The sequence below is a fragment of the Podarcis tiliguerta genome (assembly GCF_965153285.1).
Source record: "Podarcis tiliguerta genome assembly, chromosome: 4".
Lineage (NCBI taxonomy): Eukaryota > Metazoa > Chordata > Lepidosauria > Squamata > Lacertidae > Podarcis > Podarcis tiliguerta.
The window spans coordinates 32,973,153-32,992,164 of NC_139537.1; the positions used below are offsets into that span (position 1 = coordinate 32,973,153).

The 19,012-nt window shown below is 39.2% G+C and overlaps 1 protein-coding gene across 2 annotated transcripts in view; it reads left to right on the forward strand.

The window, feature by feature from the left end:
• Positions 1 to 10,684, forward strand: part of LOC310676522 (leukemia NUP98 fusion partner 1-like) — a 27,731-nt gene extending 17,047 nt beyond the window's left edge. Inside the window, exons 1-3 of one of the 2 annotated variants that reach the window (XM_083438529.1) lie at positions 8,636 to 8,659; positions 9,616 to 9,867; positions 10,257 to 10,684. In XM_083438529.1, coding sequence (XP_083294655.1) covers positions 8,651 to 8,659; positions 9,616 to 9,867; positions 10,257 to 10,409 — 414 coding nt within the window. In that variant the 5' untranslated portion in view covers positions 8,636 to 8,650 and the 3' untranslated portion in view covers positions 10,410 to 10,684. Of the gene's footprint in view, positions 1 to 8,635; positions 8,660 to 9,615; positions 9,868 to 10,256 lie in introns of those variants that run through there. The other variant, XM_083438530.1, reaches the window with a different exon arrangement.
• Positions 10,685 to 19,012: the final 8,328 nt, after the last annotated feature.

Genomic DNA, 19,012 nt, shown 5'->3' on the forward strand with positions numbered 1-19,012 from the left:
TGAATGTTAAACGCCTTTCTCGCACCATGGGCGCAGTTTGTTGGGGACTGTGCAGGAGAACTTCCCGCCGGCTGCTGTCTTTTTCTCTTTGGCTCCTGGAAAGTCGACTCCCTTACCCGCTACACCGGAGTTTGCCGAATCAAGGAAGAGTGGTGTATAGAATAGTTTTTTCATATTTGCTGTTATTTGGCCTGCCTTCTATTCTTTATATATTGTGGGGCTTGGTGGGAAACACTCAGTGTGCCTAAATAAATAGGGAAACTTGTTGAAGATTAATTAACGTGTTTTAGTTGCTCCTTTGCCTTCAAGACCAGTATGGGTGGTTGTTTTTCAACAACAGCAACAAGGATGTGATCTAACCATTTCATTATTCTGGTAGCACTGCAGATATTTTCAGCATGAGTCAAATGCTGATGGCAACTGATTTATGTGTAAATACAATACAGCATGTCACAGAATATTAGATACAGGTCTATAGCTTGCTTGTTCCTTTATATGCTAGACTGTGTTGTTATGACCCACAGGAATGCTCCCAGTAATTGGAAACACCTTTTTTCCGACTGAAAATATGACCCCAAAATATTATCGCCCCACAATAAGATATTTCAGCATAGTTTTTTTTTGTTACTGTTATTAAATCTTAACCTATAAAGCATGCTTTCTATACCAAAGGTGATTCTACAAAGCAATGTTTCCCCTTATGAATTTCATAAAAGTAAGTCATGGAAGTTGAGAAAAGCTGCTACAACTTAGTTCCCTAAGACAGAATCGTCCCTGCCACAGCCATGATGCCCAATATGATTCAAATATTCCAGGTGGTAGAGAAAATGGTGAACAAAGTCTGTAAGATGAAAGATGGCTGTCTAATTCAAGGGATAAATTAATGGAAGTACTAAGTAATGTAGGCCTTCTGGGTCATGTCCTTGTTATCTACACCAGCCCTTAAGGGATACTGTTGCATATTTTACTGTGGAGAATTATAGAATTGTGGAAGGGATCTTTCAGTTCATCTGCTCCAGGTGTGGGCAGCTGCAAAATGGTGGCTTGGGGGCCTGGGCGTAGCCAGGATTTATGTTGGGGGTGCAGGATTTATGTTGGGGTGTGTGCGCGGAACCAAGCTAACTGCAATGTGATTGTTCAGTTAGTAAAGTATTTATTTATTTTTATTTGATTTGGGTGGGCAGCTGCTTGGGGGTGACATGCAAAATCTACCCTGGAGTTTCTGCAGATCAGGGATTCTTAAAGCTTTTTAGCATGTGTGTAGGGGGCCATTTTGTTGTTGCCATTGTTAAACTAATGGGAATCTGAAACCCCTTGCCTGTGTACTGAAAATTGCTGAGATATCACCGATTGTTGTAGATTTGTCTTCTGCCTGGCCCATGTCTAGCTGAACCAATCCTCTGCTTAAGGCAGGTTCAGCAAGACAGGATATGCTACTGGGCAATGCAACGGGCTTCTTATTCTCTCTTCAAGTTCTGGAACAGATTAAAAAGGTCTTATTAACTAAGCCCATTTATCATCTCCAATACAAGGACCCCCCCCCCATGATGCATAAGCAGCTCTCCAGCCATAATGCGCCACATGCTACAATTCTCCCTACTGGGGGCACCGAGTCTCTTACTCCATTCTAGATTTCTCTAGACAGCTCTGATGGGAATGGGGATAGTTTGCTTCAGTTGCAGGCTAGTACTTCATACCCAACAGGTTCCATGTGGTAGAAGAGGAAGAATGAAGTGATGGCTCTGTGCAAGAAGTCAAATTTCCCCAAGAAGTCAAACCTTCCCATTGCCTTTTTCAAGAGAGTCATTACATGCCTCTCATGTGTTGATATTTGGTTACCTTAGGTCTTACTCCTCTGTCACCAGAGTTGAGGCTGGGTTGCTTGACAGGAAGCCACCAGAGCACATGTGGCTTCCTATCAAGCAACCCAGCCTCTTGCAAATTTCAACATTTGTTTAAAAAGCTTGCAATGTGCCTCCTTCCAGTGTATCTGGTTAGTGTGCATGTGCAGACTATCGTTTTCCACCTTTGCAACAGCAATGAAACAACAGAAATTGCCAACAGTGGAATCTTGAGCAAGGTAACCCTTCAAAGAAAAAGAAAGAACCGGGGTGGATTTGATTGAAATCAAATTGATTTAAATCATGATTTAAATCACTAGTCAGTAAGACTTGATTTAAATCATTTTTTTTTTACAGAAAGACTCATGCTTGCTAGTATAATCTTAATATTTACAACCAGATGAAGGTTTCATTTTTGGAATAATAAATATTCAGACTAGCTTTTACAATTATATCAAAAATTACTGATTTGGTTATACTATTAGAAATACATAGACAGATAATTATGAAATGATTGCTTATATTTAGACAACTTTTCTGCTGCCTGAAGGAGAAAAATAATCATTTCCTTAATAGCAATTTAAACCATTTATTTAACTAAAACAATAACATTATAGCATATGTATCCATGTTTGTTAACTGATGTGGTTAAACAATTTTTTTTAAAACCCCACACACCTTAGACTGAATTTTAGCACACATGAAAAAGTTAAAACAAATTTTTATTCCCTGATGAATAGCCTTTGGACTATAATGTAACTTAAATAGAAAACTCTCTTTAGAAAGATTTTTTCTCCAAAAGCGTTTTATTTTAAAAATCCAATTTAAATCCAAAAAAATCCGATTTAAATAATAATAAAAAAAATCATTTTATTTTTTAAAAAATTAATCATTTCTTTTTGTCCACCCTGGAAAGAGCATTGAAACTCAGCTGCACAAGCAGTATGCACACAAGTGGAGGTTAATGAAATAAAACAAATAGTTCTCTTTAACTGCTGACCAACAACAACAACAACAACAACAATTTATTATTTATATCCCGCCCATCTGGCTAGGTTTCCCCAGCCACTCTGGGTGGCTTCCAAAAAAGTGTAGTCTATTAAACATTAAAAGCTTCCCTAAAGAGAGCTGCCTTCAGATGTCTTCTAAAAGTCTGGTAGTTCTCTTTGACATCTGGTGGGAGGGCGTTCCACAGGGCAGGTGCCACTACCGAAAAGGCCCTCTGCCTGGTTCCTTGTAACTTGGCTTCTTGCAATGAGGGAACCGCCAGAAGGCCCTTAGTGTCCGGGCAGAACGATGGGGGTAGAGACGCTCCTTCAGGTATACTGGGCCAAGGCCATTTAGGGCTTTAAAGGTCAGCACCAACACTTTGAATTGTGCTCGGAGACATACTGGGAGCCAATGTAGGTCTTTCAAGACTGGTGTTATGTGGTCTTGGTGGCTGCTCCCAGTCACCAGTCTAGCTGCCACATTCTGGATTAATTGCAGTTTCCGGGTCACCTTCAAAGGTTGCCCCATGTAGAGCGCACTGCAGTAGTCCAAGCGGGAGATAACTAGAGCATGCACCACTCTGGCGCGAGAGTCCGTGGGCAGGTAGAGTCTTAGACTGCATACCAGATGGAGCTGGTAGAAAGCCGCCCTGGACACAGAATTAACCTGCGCCTCCATGGACAGCTGTGAGCCCAAAATGACTCCCAGGCTGTGCTCCTGGTCCTTCACTGGTTCTGATTTGAAAGAGAGTACATAGGGTGCCTCTGCTATAGGTGTCTAGTTAATTGAGATAATTGCTCAAATTAAAGCTGCATCATTCTCTGCTGTAGGAATGTAGGAAGTCAGTTCCGCTGGCTAATAACATTTTATACCTTAGACCCATTAAAGATGATCCATTGACTTCTTCTTAAGAAGGTCCACAGTGTGACTGCCCTCTCCATGTGTGCGTCTTGCACATCTTCAAATTCCATAAGAACATCCATTACCTGCCTGGAGGATCTTACAAAAAATGCACTGCAAGTTCAAAACAGGGTGAGACAAAACACGTTTTGTTTGTATGTATGAATCTGAGCTGGTGGAAGAAAAGTCAGTATGAAGTTTGTTGTTAAAATACCCTGGTTTCTCTTCAGATCATATAAATATTTCGTCTTTTACTAATGAAGTTCACTGTGAAATAGGAGGGTGCCTTAAGTTCCACTCTGGCTGTGTTAGTTACTGTATTTTTAAATTTTGTTTATTTATTTGAAAGTTCAGAGTCTGCACAGAATCAGTGAGAGCTGGGAAATTTCCCATAGCACATTGCAAATTCCATGGCTACATGAATTGCTCTAAAACAACAGTCCTTTGTCTATGTTTCCATAAGCATACCATCCCTTGCATGTAAAAGATCCTTGCAAGAGGGGCAGAGGAAGTTTTACCCCCCCCCATCCTTATAAATCTCCCCACAAGCCCCAACTAATTTAGTTTCAGTTGGATCAGAACTCTTTAATAGGTTAAAGAATCCTGAACTAGAGTAGGAGATATTTGGATGGGAAGAGGTGTGTCTCACAGCATGCATCTTCTGACCACAAACCACTCTCCCTTCTGTTTATCTTTTTCTCAGCTGACCTTGAAATAACCTCAGCATTCCCCAGATCCCAGAAGGCAATGAATATGCTCAGTCTCCATCAGGCTTTTTTTTTTGCAGAGAGGGGATGGAGGTGGTTTTGGTTTTTTGTTTTAATTAAGAATATGTTTCTGTATACCAGCAGAGTCCTTTGGGTATACAAAACCTTTGGCTTTCTCTGTGGGTGGTCCAGTTCCACTGCCTTTGCGATAGTCATGGGATCTCCAAGTTCATATTACCATATACAAGTGCAACAAAACGTTATGATGTATCTCTGCCTCCTAACCGAGTTCCTGTTCAGGGTGTGCATCAGCCAGCTATGGCCTTCCCTAGGACATCCCATTCCATTCCACGCACACCTTTGTTTTCTATTGTTCTTTTCCAATTGATGCTCAACATTCTGTGGCTAGTGAGCATGCTCACTGGGGCTTTTTGTGGCTTTTGGTCCCTCAGACTTAATTAAAAAAAATAATGGGTTGTAGTTAGAATTCCTTCAAGCATGGTGATACCCCTACCCCTGTTTCTTACTGTTTTGGCTCCTGTTTGAGGGTGTCTGAGAATCATTAGGGGAAAGGTTAATAAGTTAATTAGCAAATTTACGAAATGATTAATAGACAATTAAATTTGAAAATAGACAATGACTAGCTAAAATAAACACTTTGTGAACTTATCAAAGCGTGTTTCCCCAAGTTGTTGCATTCACCTAACTTCACTAAGGAGCAACACAAACTTTTGGATTCGTAAAAAGTGTGATGAGATGATAATCCCCGGGGGAACACAGAGTTTTGAATCTGTTCCAGCATGTGCCCAATTGACAGTTCACCATTCTATTCACTATCCATCCCACTTTTTCTATCTAATAGGAAGATTCCAGATAAATTCAGTACTAGGGTACTTGGTATTTTCCATCTGGGGAGAACAGGGCAAGAAGAATGTGTGCATATAAGAGTATTGGAGTCCACATAGGTTCACTTTTTGTGAGCAAAATTCCCGTTGGCTCTAAATTCTTGCTGAACAAATCCCAAAATTGTCACTAAAACAAATGATGTTCTACAAAGCTGTGCTTAAATTGCTAATGCAAAAGGTTAGGGAACAATTATATCTGTTGGTTTATTTTTAATGCATACAATGTGCATGTGTGTGTGTGAGAGAGAGAATGTAATTCATTTAATTTACATCAAGAGTGACTACTGAAAAATGATATACAAATGCTTAAGGTATGTCATACTTAAAAATAATTCTGACACTTATTATTTTTGAACATTTTAAAATATATTCATTACTCTTGTAAAAACCCAGCACCTGTGTCACCTTTTTTGAGGAAAGGCAGTAGGGCATTTTTCAGTTCCAGTTTTTATACTATAGCCCTATAACACTGCTACGGCATTATTTGTCAGCTAAGAACAGTATTAAAATGCAGCACTTAATATAGCAATATATTATGAAGCAATGCTCTTCCCCATGGCCAAAATCCTTATACAATGACTACTAAAAGTAAATATCAGCAAAGATCTCTTGCTACATTAATTGAAAGGTTCTTGTTTGCTCTTTCTGTCCCTTTTATTGCTTCCAGATGAGCATGGCAACAAAATTACTGATGAATAACCTGTTAATTGCCTCTTGATTGGCCTCTCTTAATTGCCGGCCTCTAAAGAAGGCTTTAATGACTAATTTCATCCCATTTTTAGAATATTATTTTTATATAGAAACATAAATAAATCTACCATATCTACAAATGAAAAGTCCACTGCCATGGTTAGCAGGAAGCATTAAAAGAGCAGAACATATAAATTGGAAGGTTTTAATTAAAGGTGCATGAGTCCTAATAAGCTTCAATGGCACTTTTTCAGTCATCACTGAATAAACTTCAAAATCCACAAATCAAAAATGGAGGACAAACAGACAACACTATAATGTACATATTTGTTCATGTGATTGTCTGGATTTTCCATAAAAAGTGCATAACAAATGATAACAATTCTAGAGTAAAGTAAATATGAAAACAACCCATTATATATGCAGTCCACTACTTTTTTTCCTAACCACAACCAACCAGATATCTCTGGGAGCTTACAAAATGGACATAAATGTCCCTAACATCAGTTGTTCAGAGGTATACGTAATCTGAACATGGAAGTTTTATTTAGCTAGTGTGTCCAACATCTATAAATGCATCCTCCATGATTTTTAAAATCCTTTTTAAAGACCAGCGCTACAGCCTGTGGTAGTTAATTGTCATACTAAAAGTCTTTCATAGGATCAGTAGAACAGCAAGGAGGGAAATGGGCCTCTCTTTACACCCACATAGTACTCTAATAACTTGATTATCTATTCTGTGAGATTACAGCATTTGTCCTCAGCCTCTTACTCTCTTTGGTTTTAGTTATAAATAATTCAGTTAAAGCTACTTGTCCATATCTGTAGTACCTTCTTTAAAATTATAACTTGCCTTTAAAACATCAGAAGATCTAGAATCTTTCAATTAACTCATTTACAGCCCATTTCCTAAAGCAGTGCTTCTATGATCAGATCAATATTCACTGCATAGTCACAGTGGGAACAATTCACTAAAAGCTTGTGATAGGAAATCATGTTCTTTGAATGGCTTTCCAGATACAGATACATGCATATAATTCCCACTTCATTATATCAGATAACCTCTCAAGTTGTTGGAAGTTTCTGTATTTCCTCATCCCCCCCCCAAGCAAAATGGAATTCCCTGTGATTCCCTACAAACCATTGGTGATGATTTGATTAGTGGCTTTGACTGCTGTATGCATGCTCTCCTAAAGTTGGGGCTTCCTGATGCCAGATTAGAAAAGGGAATTTAAAAACAGCTTGTATGATTAACATGATTAATTCTGTACTCCCCAGTCTCTGCTGGGTAACATAGCAGGATCTTGGGTTTTTCTCTCTCAGTAGCATGAAACGAATAGGAAGGTACAATAAGGCAAGCGCTGCTCTTTGGTGTCTTGTCACCACAACACAGTGGGCCCAAATTAAGGAAGGAGTTGTGAAAATCCACCAACAGCATACAAATCAATATGGCTAACCTGATCCAAAACACACACCCCCACACACACCCCCACTCACACATGAAAACAAAGGTCACCACAGCCAATCATAAAAAAACAACCACACCTTAGGCCAACCCCAACCTTTCTCACCACCAAAGGAACACAAGTGAACAGCAGAGAACCTGCACAAGCGACGCTGACACAAAACCCCACATATATTAAGTATAATAGAAACATCGCCACCCAACCCCACTTACCTCCCCTCCTCCACATCTTTCCCCCTCTTCTTCCTAATGTCTCAACAAATGAAACTGGTCTGTAAAAAATGTTACTTGGAGAAAAAGAGAGAGACATTGCACATACTTTTGTAAACCAAGAAAATCTTTAAATAAATAAATAAAGGAATGAGTTTATTAAAGTTAAGGCTGGGGTTACAAACAGGTTTTGGAAAATACAAAGGACTCTTCAATCTAGTTTTTGAATATTCATCCTGATTTGCTTGCACAGAGCTTATGTGGAAATTAAATTATATCAACTATTTATTGAACATGTGTTCTGGTCTTTTTATATGGTAAAGTTATACAACACTGAGCATTCATCCTGATTTGCTTGTGGAGTGCTTATACTCCTTCCTGCTATTCATTCCACACTTTTGGGTGCATTTCTCTTTCACTTTCCTTATTGCAAGAAGTCCATTTCTTTGGGAAGTTTTTATAGCTGACAGTGAGCTTACATCTATACTATATTACCCACATTTGGACAGCTCCTATGAATTCCCAGTGCAGCAGCTACTGAAGGACCAACCTAACCTCGCAGTAAGAACTTTGTATCATTATCACAGAATGCTTTCTATCTGAATTGTTCTCATATTTTACCTGAACAACCTGAGAACTTTGGTATTAACTGTTGGAGGTTTTAAATCAATAAATAATGACTTTTTAAAAGATGAATGTCATTGTATTCAGCTGTCACATGAAAACTATCCTTTTTCTCAAGCTTTGAGACATTTTAATCAAGGGTACTTACAGAACCAGATATAAAAACATTAGGAGAGAAAATACATATGGGAGGTAAATATTACAAACTACAATGTTGCTCCTAGCCAGAAGTCCAAGACATCTGACAAAAATCCTGGCAGGAAATTCCTGTGAAAAGGCTTTCATTTGAATCCAATAGCTGGATGGCTGCAATAATCCATGAAAAAGGTACTTAAGGAAATACTTCCAGTCAGTTATCAGTCTATGGGCCCATCTGTGCTGTACTTTTGAAGCAATATTATACCACTTCCTTTAAAGAAGCCCAGGAACTGTAGTTTGTTAAGGCTGCTGAGAGGTGTCAGTAGATCCCTATTTCCCTCAGAGAGCTACAATTCCCAGAAATCCCTGGGAAAAGGGATTGACTGTAAAACCACTCTGATGATACTACTTTCAATTTATAGTGCAGAGGAGGCCTAAAGAGTTTTTCCCAATCTAACTTCTGAAGAACAACCAACCTCAAAGCATGCTTGAACACTGGGTAAGAAAGTAGCTGATTCCAGGTCCTTGGAAAATGAGTCCATTTCCACTCTGGCACAATACTGGTATGACTAAAGGGTGCAACCCTATATCTACTTACTTGGGAGTAGAAGTCATTATATTATAGGATTGTGCTGTGAACCATTAGGGGATTTGGTTATCAGCATTTAACAGTGCCACTAGATTTCTAAAAAAAATATATGGCTACCTCCTAATTACCTAAAAGCAACCAAGCAGGAATAATGCTGAAAAATAAAGATAAATGGCTGGTGCGGGGAGGGCAGTTACTTTCATTTTTTGGACGTGTCAATAAAAGTATCTTCCTTACACATAACAAATGAAATGATAAATAATATACATTTATCATTTATTTCATTTTGTTAAGGCGGGTGACTAAAAAACGTGTTCATAAGGAAAGTATTATTTTGACTGCTCCACAATATGTAGCAACAGCCAGAGATCTACATCTCTTCAAGAATGTAGACATGGGATTTAAAACACACACACGTGTGTGACTTCATATCATGGATGAAATGGAGTAATGAAACCTCTTGTTGGGTCACCTGTTACACTTCTTCTATTTTGTGTCAAATTTCTGCATAAAGATTATTTTTATTTTTATTGCATAATGATTCTTTTTTTTACAGGCCAAGCTTTCTTCCATCCATATGACAAGGCTTCATGGTTCTACCAAGATCCCATCCTCAGGCCACCTAAAAGAATTGCAAGAAGATCAAGATACAGAATGCCATTGTCATATGAAGGCAAGCAAAAAATCCTCAAATGGTAATTCTTCCCAGGGGACAAGTGGACCAAACAGTAGATCAAACTCCATACAGGAATTTTCAGAATCCTTTGAGCAGCAGCTGCATTTCAAAAACAAGCGCTCAGTTTCTTTGGTAAGTGCAACCATTTGTATATGCTAATCTAATTGAACAATGTGTTTAACTTTACGTAATTTATACTTTTCAAGTGGCAAAGTGGAACAGATATAAAAAATGCTTAGCCCAACCAGCACCACTTCCACTTTCATATCAATATGGAATAATTAGTTGGTCTGGGTCAACCATGATATCAGCTAGATTTGAATGGCTTCTCCAGCTATCTTGAACTATTTTACTCAGCTGTTTGACAATGTAGTTCTGTTTCTTTAAAGGTCCCTATATTATATTTAAACTTACAGTAAATCAATATGAAAAATATTTAATAATTGGAACATTAACTCAGTTACCATATTCGTGCCATAGACATATTATTAAATTAATTTTCCGTGCTCTTTTTCTTTCAGGAACCTGAAGGGATGAAAGAGAGGAGAGAAAGAGAAAAACTGCATATTCCCAAGAGCAGGTCTCGTAAGAAAGCGGGAGAAAAGAAGGAGCCAAAGAGAGAGCAAGGTGAAGGAGAACACAACACGGAATTTGCAGCAGGGAAACATAGTTAATAATTTCCATGATACCCAGGAATAAAGAGGAAATGTGTTTGCATCCATTAGGATAGACTGACTTTTTAAAGAAATGACGGTATAAAATAGATTCTGACACTTAGTTTTTATTCCCTAAAACTGCAAGTGTTATATAAGTAGAACAAAGCATAAATGTTAAAATTAAAATACTTTGTATTCCTTTGAAGCTGTTTGTATAGACTTGTTAAAAAAAAACTACATTCAATCAGAAACATTTCTCTAACCAAAATGAGTAATAAATTGTCAGACAACCATTCAATGTGTTAATTTGCAAACACAAATATAAATATGAAAGGCTTGTGCTAAGCCTTTGAAGATGGTTTTTGTTAAGAGTGGAAGCTGAGCAAATATTCAGCAGTAGGTTAATGAAAGAGGAAGAATCATCCATGCATACTGACTACTGACTTCTGCTGCATGATTTTAAGTTTCATAGATAACAATACAGTGGTACCTCGGAAGTCCGTTTGACTTCCAAAACATTTGGAAACCAAGGCACAGCTTCCAATTGGCTGCAAGAAGCTCCTGCAGCCAATCGAAAGACACATCGGACATTTGGGTTCCAAAGAACGTTCACAAACCAGAACACTCACTTCTGGGTTTGCGGCATTCGGGAGCCAAAACGTTTGACTCACAAGGCGTTCAGAATCCAAAGTACAACTGTATTGTAAACACCTGTATATAGTCATGTACTGTATGAAAACAAATTGGGAGTTACTCTGTGTTCCATGTCAAACCTTGTTTTTTCTGTTTGTATAAAAGTACGGACCAAACATGTTTTAAATATTCACCCAAAACAAATGTATAAATTAAATTGCTTTGTATGTTTAAAATTCTATATAAAGGGAACCAAAACTATACTGAAGCTATCTAAAGTCTAAAAACACAACCTCTTGTTGGGTCACCTGTTACACTTCTTTTATTTCTTCCACATCTCTGCTGCCTCATTTCTTCTTTTTCTACCACATTCTCATACCCCTCTCCTAGAACAAACATATGTTTCCAGTGCTATTCTCCTGTCTAGCCTATCACATTATGGTACCCCTTCCCAACAGTCAGTGGCACTTTCCAGAATTCATATTACTTTTAAATTCTACACGATTTTTTTTATATAAATCACCCAATGGGCTTGGGTCTATGAAGCAGAAGTTGGGAATCTATTTCAGCCCAGGGGCTATATTCCCTTCTAGGCAACATGCCATAGGCCATACACCACTGGGTAGTTGTGGCTAGAGGCAAAAGTGGTTGCAGTAGTGAATATAAAGTTAGCCTTTGTACTGTAGGTTAGCATTTGCACGCACTCAAAACACCCTACTCTATCCTCTATTCAGACAAGCTCTATCCCCTTAACCATTTTGCTTGTTCTTTTCTGAACCTTTACCAGCTCTATCTTGTAATATCCTTTTTGAGGTGTGACAACTAGAACTGTACACATTTTTGTTTAATGCCATGATATTGGCAGTTTTATTTTCGGTTCCTTTCTTGACAATCCCTTGCATGGAATTCAGCTTTTTCACAGCATCTTCATCGTTCAGCCTGGACACTGAGGTCCAGCTCCGAGGACCTTCTGGTGGTTCCTTCCCTGTGAGAAGTGAGGTTACAGGGAACCAGGTACAGAGCTAGGGTTAAGGGGATGGAGCGACTCCTTTATGAGGAAAGTTTGCAGCAATTGAGACTTTTCAGTTTAGAGAAAAGGCAAGTGAGAGGTGACATGATAGAAATTTATAAAACTATGCATGGCATGAAGAAAGTGGAGAAATTATTTATTTTTTGCTCCCTCTCTCAGAACACTAGAACCTCTAGACATCTAATGACGCTCAATATCTCCCAGATGCATGGTTCTGTGTAGGGTCTGCTGTGCACCTAGGTGCCCTCATACTATGCAGAGAAGTATTTTTCTGAAGAGAAAATCATAGAATCATGGAATCTAAGAGTTGGAAGAGAGTGCCCAGGGTCATCTAGTCCAACCCCCTGCAATGCAAGAATCTCAGCTAAAGCATCCAAGACAGATGAACCATCCAACCTCTGCTTAAAAACCTCCAGAGAAGGAGAGTTCGCCACCTCTCATGGGAGTCTGTTCCACTGCCAAACAGTTCTTACTGTCAGAAAGTTTCCCCACATGTTTGGTCAGAATCTCCTTTCTTGTAACTCGAAGCCATTGGTACGAGTCCTCCTCTCCAGAACAGCAGAAAACAAGCATGTTCTTTCTTCCATGTGACAGCCCTTAAGTCTGGGAACTGTGTACACACATTTGAGCAGCTCTGCTCAATAACAAAGACTAGTTCAGAGCAACATAAATATCCTGGAGGAGAGATAGTATGTCAACGTCCTCTTTGTAAAGTACTGTATACACTCTAAACAAAAGTTTTAAGAGGACCAATACAGCACCTGTGTCTGGCTATTTGTCATACAGCAACAATAAATCTCTTTCAAAGACAGCATATTTTTATGTTGTTAGTACATCTTCAGAAATAATTTGTGCCATTTAACAGAAAACAATCCCCCCCACACACCTACCTGGGATTCAACTTTGTGTATCTGCTGCTTAGTAGGTTTCTCCATTGTTCCTTAGAGGGGAGTGCATTGGTGTTTTGACTTGCCAATCACACAGATGTTCAGTAGAAGTCAGATTTTCCTCCACCACCATTTGCAGAAAATCTTCATTGCTCTTTATTCATTGTTCATGATGTCCTTCCGTTTAAGGGCTAAGCAAAACAGGGAGGTTGGGGAGAAAACTGAAAAAGTAGTTATTTTCAGAATGGCTTCCTTCCAAAAATGCAAGCACAAACAACCATAGCCACTAAAAATATATTTCTGAAAAAGATAGATATGTAAAGTTTGGTAGATGATCAAGTGTTGCTTATGGTAAGCCATTTAACAAAAGCAGGAGACAAGAATACTGTAATGCAAAATCTTTATATAATGAATGTAATTTAATTAATGGTTCTTAATTTATTTCAACATGATCTTTCAAAAGCATTTGGTCAATACAGCAATGAACATTACATCTATACTAAGGATTAAATCAAATAAATAGTGGATTTATGATCCACTTTTTGACTCGCATCCAAAGTCCACACCAAGTCTACAAGCAAACTATCCTGGAATGAACTTTCTCACTGGATGGTTTGGTTAGGAGAGGTAAGGAAGACTTTATCACACATCAGGTGCATATGTGTGACAAATGCATAGTAGATGTGTGGCAAACACATAGTAAAGTCTGTATTAATCTCATCTGTACCTAAGCCAATGATGTCCCTAATTACTTTGGAAAGCATGAAATCTCCAATGTATGGTATATCCATTTTTTTAAAAGAAAAGTTTGCAAAATTCATGTTCAAAGAGAAAAACAACCACTTTATCATTTTAATTGTCTGGCTCATGGTGTCATGACATGATGTTAATGAATTCATAATTAGTCATTAATCAAACATCAGAACTCAAAGCTGCATAACTTGTGTGTACTAAACATTACTTGGCAAACGACAGCAAGGAGTATGTTCCATTTTAAAATTTCTTCTCACAGGTCTTTGCCTAATTAAACAATCTATGGCCTTTTAAACTGGGGGAGGGGTGTATTGTTTCATTTGTTACTATTATATATGTTTGTGTTTTTATATTGTTAACTGCCTTGTGATCCTTGGGAGAAGAGAAAAGATTTTGCCTGGTCCCTAAATATATATAATGAATGTACCTGGTGAGCCTCCTTTAAGATAACCAAAAGATGGTTGGTTGGTCTTTAATACATTTCCAGAAGGCAGGACCTAATTTTGAAGAATTTCTTGAGTGACTAATAATATATGTCAAAGAATTACTTACACTGCTGGGCATTTTTAGACCTTACAACCTACTGGGTATCAAGCAGTGTATCTTTGTAGACCAGGAAAAGGAAACGTCTTGCCACACTATGTTCAACTTTGTAATCTCCATATTTCAATGGGAAATAAATTGAGCTCCACCCTATTAAATTGTAAGCCACAATAATAATTCAGAAGACAGGTTGGTTCCTGAAAAATATCCAAAACTTATTCATGAAGAAGCCTATGTATGTCAAGCGACCTGATGAACCCAGAAATAGAACTGAGAAACTTTCTCTGGTCTTTTGCAATGAAAAAAATTCTCAGAGTTTATTTTCAAATAACGACTGAATCATCTTACTTGTTTTTTACCTTGAGGTTTTCAGTTGATGAAACAGTTTCAGTGTATATTTTGTAAGCTCTTTCTGTTTTCAATGGGATGATTATGGCACATGGTAAGAATTATTTACATTGGTATCTACCTGTGCATTGTCTTAGCCACATTCACATGCAGAATGTATCTAAATAGATGAGATTACCTTATTATTAAAACAGGTTTTGTCTGAAGTCTCTTTTCTCTGTAAGCCATCCTCATCGTTAAGAGTTGTTGAAACAGCCAAGTTATTGTCACATTTGTGATGAAGATCACAGGAGGCCTGCATCAGCAGAATTATTAACTCAGCAGTGATGTCATCAGACAATGGACTAAGCCCATATCCTCAGTATATAGTCAGAGCAGTAGCAAGCATTTTCAATAGTTTTGGCTCTCCTGCCCCCCCCCAAAAAACCTGGGAGCTGCAGTTGGTTAAGGGTGTGGAGCTATAATTTACAGAGTGGTTTAATGATCAATCCCTCTTCTGAAGGAACTTTGATAACTGTAGCTCTGTGAGGGAATAAGGGTCTCTAAACAACTCTCAGCACCCTTTACAAACCGTAGTGCCCAGGATTCTTTGAGGGAACTATAACTGTTAAATGCAGCAAGATGCTGTTTTAAATGTATAGTACAGATGCGGCCTAAAATGGCTTATCTGGTTGGGTACAACGACCCTGTGAGGTAGCTTAAGAGGCTGTGGCTGGCCCAGGGTCACCCAGTGAGCTTCATGACTGAGTGGGGATTTGAACCCCGATGTCCCAGGTCCTAGTCTGACACTCTAACCACTACACCATACTGGCTTCCTAGAGTACTTCTGCTATGGGGCAGCTATGTAAATTAAGAAGGTAAAAAAGTATGGGGAAAGCCAAATGTCACAGAGAAGGATCTGAAATAATTTTCTTGAAGCTTGATTGTTTTATTTTATGTAAAACAGTTTTTTTCTTTAAATATACAGTGGTACCTCGGGTTAAGTACTTAATTTGTTCCGGAGATCTGTTCTTAACTTGAAACTGTTCTTAACCTGAAGCACCACTTTAGCTAATGGGGCCTCCTGCTCCTGCTGTGCCAACGGGGCACGATTTCTGTTCTCATCCTGAAGCAAAGTTCTTAACCTGAAGTACTATTTCTGGGTTAGTGGAGTCTGTAACCTGAAGCGTATGTAACCTGAAGCGTATGTAACCCGAGGTACCACTGTAAAGCAGTATAAAAATATAATAATAATAATAATAATAATTAATTTTTATAGCTGTGTGCACATACTAAAAGCCCAGTCAATACAGCATGAAACTCTCAATCTCAGGGTCATGGGTTCGAGCCCCACGTTGGGCAAAAATATTTTTGCATTACAGGGGGTTGGACTAGATGACTCTCAATGTCCCTTCCCGCTCTTCAATTCTATTTCTAAATTTTGTATGTATTACACACACAGAGAGAGAGAGAACATACAAAAGAAGATCATACTAAGTAGACATAATGTAGTAAATATAAACTATTTTGGAAAAGTGTATTTGGGGAATTCATCTCGGCATTTAGTGCTGAAAAGAGACAATACTAAACTAGATACACCAGTGATGTGACTTGGCCCTTCTTACATTCCAATATGCAGGGATAAGGTTAATATTTGGGAATATAGGCAAGTGACTACCAGAGGACCGCAAGTATGTGGGACAGGAGTAATTTATGCAAAGTTGCTCTTTTGGGTTATCTTCCCCTACTGCCCTTTCTAAGTCTGTCCCCCTGTATGCTCTGACAAACAGGGCCAGTCCTACCATTGGGTAGGGTAATGCAGCTGCCTCAGGCGGCAGAGGCTGTAGGACAGGGAGAGGTGGCAAGCCAGAGCTGCCTGTATGCCCTGCAGCTTACCTTGAGCTAGCCTGCTGCCTCAAGTGCAGTGGAGGGCATTGTCCTGTCGCCAGCACTTGAAATAAGATTCAGCTGCCAGACCAGTCAGCTTCTGGAATAGGAGAAGGGTGTCATCTTGTCCTTTACCAGGCAGCAAAATGTCTCGAGCTGGCATTGCTGACAAGGAGTTATTTACTTCCAGGCACTCATCTTTAAAGCTGTAGGTCTGGATCTTCTGCAGCAGATTTCTTACATAAGTGCAGATAAGCAACTTTCTGTGACAGAACATGGCCTCCGCTATAGGCAGTCTCTGCTTGTGACCTACAGAATATGGCTCCAGCACACAGTGACATTTATTTCGATTGCCGTGGGATTTTTGAGTCACTCAGAAAGTCATTAAAACTGAATGTTTTCATGGAGTGCTGAAATGGCAAATGGGCTGCTTGGGAACCAAATCACGATGGACCTCTCTTTTGGTGGCATAATTGATTTTTCTATATACCACCCTTCACAAAATCAAGGTGATTAAAGAGTGGGATTTTGTCTGCTTTACCAGGACACATTTATGTATGGAGTATGACCAGTTTTGAAGGAAGAGAGTCTAACTTGAAGGAGATATCACCACCACCACCTTTCTGCATGCTAATTCCGATTGAATTCCCCAAGTGTTGTTGCTTAAGTAGCCAAAACAGTATCAAGCAACCAGACATGAGAGCAGCACACCATCATCCTTAGGGCAGTGAAATGTGCAGAAGTACAAAAAACAGTATTTAGAAAAACTCTAAAGGAGGGGGAGGGAAACCCCACAAAGCAGTCCAATGAAGACTATGCTTGACTAGTGAACTGAGAATGCTGGCTGTGAAAAGAAAAAAAATCTGGAAAAACTGGATGCACATCACCACTCTCTGAGCACTGAGAGACTCTAGGGGTTCCATCACTTACCCAGGGTTCTGTTTCTTTGGAATGAAAGTCAGCTGAGACTCTGCTGTCTTTTAAGATATTTTATTTGAACACAACCTGAGCATAGGATGGAAGGGCTCACAGCATGAACACCCTCATAGATCTTGCTTTCAGGGAAGCCCCAAAGTCCAGCAAAGAGCAAACACATCTCTCTCTCTCTCTCTCTCTCTCTCTCTCTCTCTCTCTCTTCTGCTTTATCTTCTTTCCAGCTCACGGATCACAACTTGGCTATCCTTCTGCATACCAGCCAGATGAGATGGGTGGGGAAAGCCCTCACCCATTTGGCACCCTTGAAAAAGGAACTGGTTTGGCAAGCTTGGTTTTATATACCTCTACGCCCAGAGATGACGGAACCCAAGAATCGAAAGGAACCAGAGTATCACCCAGACTGACCCCACAAGCTTGTGCGCGTGCATGAACACATACACACACACACATACATATATATGAAGGAACCCAACTGTTTTCTTGCTTTCATGTCATCCAGCACCCACCCACCCACTCACTCTAAGCAGTCCCCTGTTTGAAAAGGGCAAACTCTGAAGGCTCCTCCAAGACACAAATAACACATATTGTTCCAGGGACCCATCGGGAGGAGCCATAGCGCAGTGACAGAGCATCTGCTGTGCATGTAGAACATCCCATGTTCAACCTCCAGCATATGCAGGTGGGACTGGGAAAGACCCCCTTTCTGAAACTCTGGTGAGCTGCTGCCAGTCTGTGCAGACAATGCTAAGCTAGACAGACTGCTGGTCTGATGCAGTACAAGGCAGCATCCTATGTTCCCTCTATTTCCAATTTCCAGGAATGAACGTCTCATGCAGCCAAAATTACACCACCTATGCACAAGAGGGAGGTATTGGCACACTTGGTAAAACCATAAGGCCGTACTAGATGCCACTTGCTGTACCTTCCAACTCTAGAATTCTATTATTCTGTGCCAGCGCTGCTGAGGTTTCCTGCTCCCTACCCCCACCAATGTGTGATATCTTAACATTGTAAAATGCCAAACATTTGTTTGCCTATCGTTTGTAGCACACTGATGTTTATCAGATGGCACAGAGATATATGGCTTTCCTGGTTTTCTGTTCCCCGTTTTGCTTTTCTATTCTTTCTCTTTAAAAACGACTCTTTTACAATAAAGAAGAGGAAGAAGAAGTGTGAGGATATACTGCAAACAATAGGCTTACCAGCTGCAATAGGAGAGTCAAGCATACCAATTTCACACAGAAGCACATCATTGCTTACTTCAACTTGCCTGTAAAAACAACTCAGAGGCCATGAAAGAAGGAAGGGTAACAAGAGGAAGATTTAAAGGAACTATTGGAAACTCAAGGCAGTAGAGATATAAGATGATCAGAGCCCCACCGAACTTGAAGCGTAGGAAGTCCCAACAAAAAATTATTATTTGAATATTTGGACTATATGATATGTATTTGTATAATTTGGAATATGTAATGTGCTTTGATTGGATTGTTAAAATGGAAAATTTAATAAAAATTATTTTTTAAAAAAATTCTAATTACAACCAGAAAACAGAAGCCTCTGAGGATGATGGATTCAAGAAGAGAGAAGCGGTCACCCTTTCCCTGTGCTGGAGAATAAGGGCCAAT